The sequence below is a fragment of the Ipomoea nil genome, unplaced genomic scaffold (assembly GCF_001879475.1).
Source record: "Ipomoea nil cultivar Tokyo-kokei standard unplaced genomic scaffold, Asagao_1.1 scaffold0047, whole genome shotgun sequence".
NCBI lineage: Eukaryota > Viridiplantae > Streptophyta > Magnoliopsida > Solanales > Convolvulaceae > Ipomoea > Ipomoea nil.
In genome coordinates, this window is record NW_017616475.1 from 1 (window position 1) to 4,710 (window position 4,710).

General features: G+C 69.2%; 1 protein-coding gene across 1 annotated transcript; it reads right to left on the reverse strand.

The window, feature by feature from the left end:
• Positions 1–1,115: 1,115 nt before the first annotated feature.
• Positions 1,116–4,701, reverse strand: LOC109175860 (collagen alpha-1(I) chain-like; the record flags this gene model as incomplete). The annotated part of the gene is made up of 2 exons (XM_019325262.1): positions 4,639–4,701; positions 1,116–3,587 (listed from the first exon to the last, which is right to left on the reverse strand). Coding segments are annotated over exons 1-2 (2,535 nt in total), but the record flags the coding sequence as incomplete, so codon positions are not given.
• Positions 4,702–4,710: the final 9 nt, after the last annotated feature.

Below are 4,710 nucleotides of genomic sequence, written 5' to 3' on the forward strand. Positions count from 1 at the left end.
TCTTCTCTTCTCTTTCCTCTCTCTTCTCTTCCCTCTCTTCTCTTTCCTCTCTCTCCCCTTTGGTCTCCGCGCCCGTCCCCCTTTCCCCCCCGCGCTCTTTTCCGTCGTGCCCTCTGGCCGCCCCTTTCCCTCTTGTCTGGTCGGGTCCCCCCTTGGCCGGGCCCCTCGCTTCCCCTTCTTGGCCCCTTCTGCTGTCCCCCCCTTTGCCCGCTCCCCCTCTTTGGCGCTTTGTTGCTCCCGGTCTCCCCGCCGGCGCTGCTGCCGGCGCTCTCCGGCGCGCTCCCTTGGCCTTGGGTCCGCTTCCCCCCGGTGTTCCTTCTTCCCTTTTTGGGCCCTTCGCTCGTGCTCCCCCCGCCCCCCCGCTTGGGCCCTCTTCCCGGTGTCCCCCCCGGCGTCGCTCGGGCCCGCCGTCTCCGTTGCCGTCGTTGCGCCGGTTGTCCGCTCCTTGTGCGCTGCCCTCTCCCGCCCCGTCGCTGCGTCTTTCCCTCGTCTTCTTGCTCTGGTGCCTCCGCTGCGGTCTCTCTGGCGCTCCGCTTGCCGCTGGTGCCGTGGTTGCCCCGTTCTTCGCCCTCTGCCGCTGCCGTCTGCCCCTGTGGTGGCTTCGCTCCCCGCGTCCCCCCCCCCGCGCTCTTCTCCCTTGCCGCGCTGCCCGGTCTGGTCGCCCGTCCTCTTGCCCGGCTTGCGTCCCCCTCGGCCCCCCTCGCCGCCGCCGCTTTGCCGCGTCCCGTCCCCCTTCCTGTGCCTGGCCCTCCTCCCCGCGGTGGCGGCTCTGGTCGCGGTCGTGGCCGCGGCCGCGGCGGTTCTCGTGGCCGCGGTCGTGGTCCCTTCCCCCCGGCGGCGGCCGTGGTCCCTCCCCCCCGGCCGCGGTGGCGGTCCTCCCCCCCCGGTCCCTTTCCCTTTCCTTGCTCCCCTTGTGGCCCGTCTGGGCCCCCGCTTGCCGCTTGTTGGTCTCCTGCGGCCCCCCTCGTGGCCCTCCCGCCCCCCTTGCTGCCCCCCTGCTGCCCGTCTGGTGCGCGTTCTGCCCCTTTCCTTTTGGCCCGCGCTCGTTTTTCTGCCGCTCCGCCCCTCTGGTTCTTGGCTCCTGGGTGTCGTCCCCCTCTGTGTGGGCCGCCCGCCTTGTTTTCTGCCCTGGCTGCCTCCGTCCGGTCTGCCGTGCCCTTTGGCCCTCCGTCCCCGGTGCCCCTTTTGGGCCCCGGTCCCCTCTCTCTTCCGTTGCCGGCTGGTCCTCCCCCTTTTCTCTCCGCTGTGTTCTCTGTTCCTGCCCTCCCCCCCCTTTGTTGCGTCTGGGTCCGTTGTCCGCCCCCGGCTCTCCGCTCCCTCTTGCTCCGGGGTGTTGTCCCCTTGCCGCTGCTCCCGGCGTTTTGCTTGCCCCGGTCCCTCTGTCCCCCCTCGCCTCTTTCCTTTGCCCCTTCCGCCTCCTCTCCTTGCTTGCTTTCCTTCTGCCGTTTGTGCTGCTCCTTGGTTCTGGCCTCTGCGGTTTGGGCCTTTTCCTTTCTCTGGCTTCCCCTCTCTTGCGCGCCCGGCCCTTGTTTCTGCTTTCCCTGTTGTGCCTGTCCCTGCTCGTCTCTGTGCGCTTTGTGTGCTTGGGCCGCCGCCTCGCGCTCCCTTTCCCGTGGGCCCGTCCCGGCGCGCTCCCCCCCGTTGGCGCTTGTTCCCTCCGCCCTGTGTTCGTTGGCGGTTCCCTCCCCTGGCGGTTGTCCGTCCTTTCTTCCTTTCCTTGCTGCTTTCCGTCGGCCCCCCTGGGTTTCCTTTCTGCCGCCCCCGTCTGCCGCCTGTGCTGTTTTCCCCCCTTTCCGGCTTTTGTTGCCCCGCCCCGTGGTTCTGCCTTCCCCTCTTGCGCCCTGCTCGCGGTCCCGCCTCTCTTGCTTGTGCTCCTTTTCTGCCGCCGCCGGGTCTTCCGCCCCCCCTGCCCGCTCGCTCCCCTCCCCCCCCCCCGGCGTGGCTGCGCGGCCGCCTCGGTCTCTCCTGGCTCTGGTGCGGTGCCTGTTGCCCTCCCCGCTCTGCCTCCGCCTTTTTGGGCCGCCGCTGTTGCTTGTGCTGTCTCTGTGTTGCCTCGGTGTCCCCCTCCGCGTGTCCGTGCTCCGCCCCCGCCGCCGCTTGGCGTGGGCGCCCCCCCTCTCTCCCCTCTCTCCCGGTTTTTGGCTGTTTGGCCTCTGCCCCTGTGCCCGCTCCCTTGCGCCCGCCGTTGGCTGCTCCCGGTGCGCCGTGCCTCTTCCTTGGTTCTCGTGCCGCTTCCCCGGCTTCTCCCCTCTCCCCTCCTGCCCCTCCCCGGTTGTTCTCCGTCGTGCTGTCCCTTTTGCTGCCTCTGGTGCCTGGGCTTGGTTCGCTCCCGCTGCCCGTTCCGTTGTTCTTCCTGCTTGTTGCCCCTCTTGTTGCCGCGCCCCCGCTTCCCGCTCCTGTCCCGTCTCCTTCCCCGCCCGCGTCGTCCGTTCGCCGCTCTCCGCGCGCGCGCCCCTTCCCCGCTCGCTTGCCCGCTTCTGTTTTGGGTCCTGCTCCTGCCCTGTCTGCTGCCGCGCTTGTTCCCTTTGCTCTCTTTGCCGCTTGTGCTCCTTTCCCTTTTGCGGCGGCTGCTCCCGCCCCTCCTTGGCTTCCGGCGCTGGCTGCGGCGCTCCGTGCCCTTGCCCGCCTGGTCCCTGGGCGTTCCCCGCTTTCCCTCCTGGCCCGCCGCCCCTTGGCGTGCCGTGGGTTTCCCGCCCGCCGTCCCCGTCCCCTGGCGCCCTTGCCCGTTTTCCGGCCCGGTTCGTCGCCCCGGGTTCCCCGCCGCCCCCCGGTCTTGCTTCTTTTGCGGTTTTTGCTCCTGTCCGTCGCCTTGCTCCCGTTCGCCTGGTTCTTTCTCTTGCTGCTCCCCCTGCTTGGCCCTTGCCTCCCCTGGCTGTCCCGTCTGCTTTTTTGCCTGGTTTTCTTGCCGCCGCCCTCTCTGTTGCGCCCCCTGCCGGCTTTCTGCCGCCCGGGGCGGCCCCTCCCGTGTCCCGGTTGCGCCCCGCCTTGTCTGGCTTCCCGCCCGCGCCTCGGGCGTGGTCTGGTTGCCTTGCCTCCTCTTTTGTTGCCCGTGGTTTTCTGCGCTGTCCTCCTGCCCCCCTTTGTCTGTCCCCTGCCCGGCTTCTGGTGCTCTTGTTCTCCTCTGTCTGTCTGTTGCTGCTCTGGTTTTTCCTGGCCCCCCTTGCCGCTCCTCTCCGCCTTCCGGGCGGCCCTCCTTCCGCGGTTTGCCCTGCCCTGCTCTGGGCCTTCTGTCTTCCTTTCTTGGCCTTGCGGTTGTTCCGCTGGCTGGTGGCCTCTTTCTTTCCCCGCCGCCGTCTGCTGCTGCTCTTTTGCCCCCGTTCCCCCTGGCCCCTCCCCCCCCGTTTCCCCTCCGTTCGCTGCCCCGTTCCCGGTGTCCCCCGCTGCGTGTGGTCCGCCTGTGCCTGTTCCCGCTTCTCCCCGCTTCCTTGGGCGTTTGCGGTCTCTGGTGGCCCCCGGCCCGCTCTTTCTTTTGGCGTTGGCCTCCTTCGCCGCTTCCTGGCGGCCCCCCCGCCTCCCCTTGGGCTGCCGCCCCGCGCCTTCTGCGCTCTGTCCCGGTCCGCGTCCTGCTGGCCTTTTTTCCTCTCCTCCTGCCGCTGTGGCCCTTGTTGGGTCCCCGCCCGTGCTTGGGCTGGCGCTGTTGCGCCCCGCCCCGCCCCTCCGGCTCTGCCTTCTCTCTTGGTTCCGCCCTCTTTTCTTGGTCTTCCCCGCCGCCGCCGCTTGTCGCCCTTTCCCCCGCCGCCGCCGCCTCTCTTGCCGCCGCCCCCTGTGCTCCTCCCGCCGTTTGGCTGCGGCGCCTTTTGGCGTTCTTCCCCCCGCGCCGGCCGCCCCTCCCCTCTTTTTTGTGCCCCCCCGTCCGCCCTTTCGTTGTCCCCCCTCCCGTCTTTCCTGGTCGCCGCCCCCCCTTGCTCTCCCGTCTCCCCCCTCCGCGCGTTGGTTGCTGCCCCCCCCTCCCCCTTGCGTCTTGTTCCCGTGCCTGTCCCGTTGCCGCTCTCTTTCCGCCGCCGTTGCCGCCCGCGCCCTTTCTTCCCTTGCCGCCGGCTCTTGGGCTGCCCCCTCTCTCCCCCTTGGTTTCCGACACGGGCGGCCACTTCTACTCCATCTTCTTTATTCTACTTTCTTCCCCCCCGTTTCGGTTTCGTATTGTTCCCCCCCCCTCCCGGCGTTTTGGTTTGACAGCTGGGGCCTTCTTGGGCCAGGCCTTGTCCTTCCCTGGCGTTTGCCTTCCATGGGCCTCCCGTGGACCCTTTCCCTCCCGTGTTTGGTTGACACGCCGCCTCCCTTCCGGCACTTTCCCTTCCCCTGTTTGGTCTCCCTGAGGCCTCTGCCCGGGCCTCCGTCGTCTCACCGTCCCCCCTGTCCTTCTTGTTGTTCAGCCCTTCCTTTCCGTTTCCCCCACGGCCTGGGTCCTTTTGCCGTCTCCCTACTCATTTTTTTTCCCCGGCTCTTCACACCTCCCCGGGGGCGGCCCTGGGCTTCTTCACCTTCGCACGTGCACCTGGGGCCTTGGGGGCCCTTCCCTTCCCCCCCCCCCGGCCTTTCCTGGCCTTTGGCCTTCGGCTGGGCCTTCCGTGGGCCGGGCCTTACCCCTCCCTGCCCCCCCCACCGCCCTGTCCCGTGCAGTACTGCCGCGTGCCTTACCTTCTCGCCCTGCCCTCTCGCCTCCCTTCGGCCTTCTTCCTCTCTTCCCTTTCGTCTCCTCATTGTTCTCCC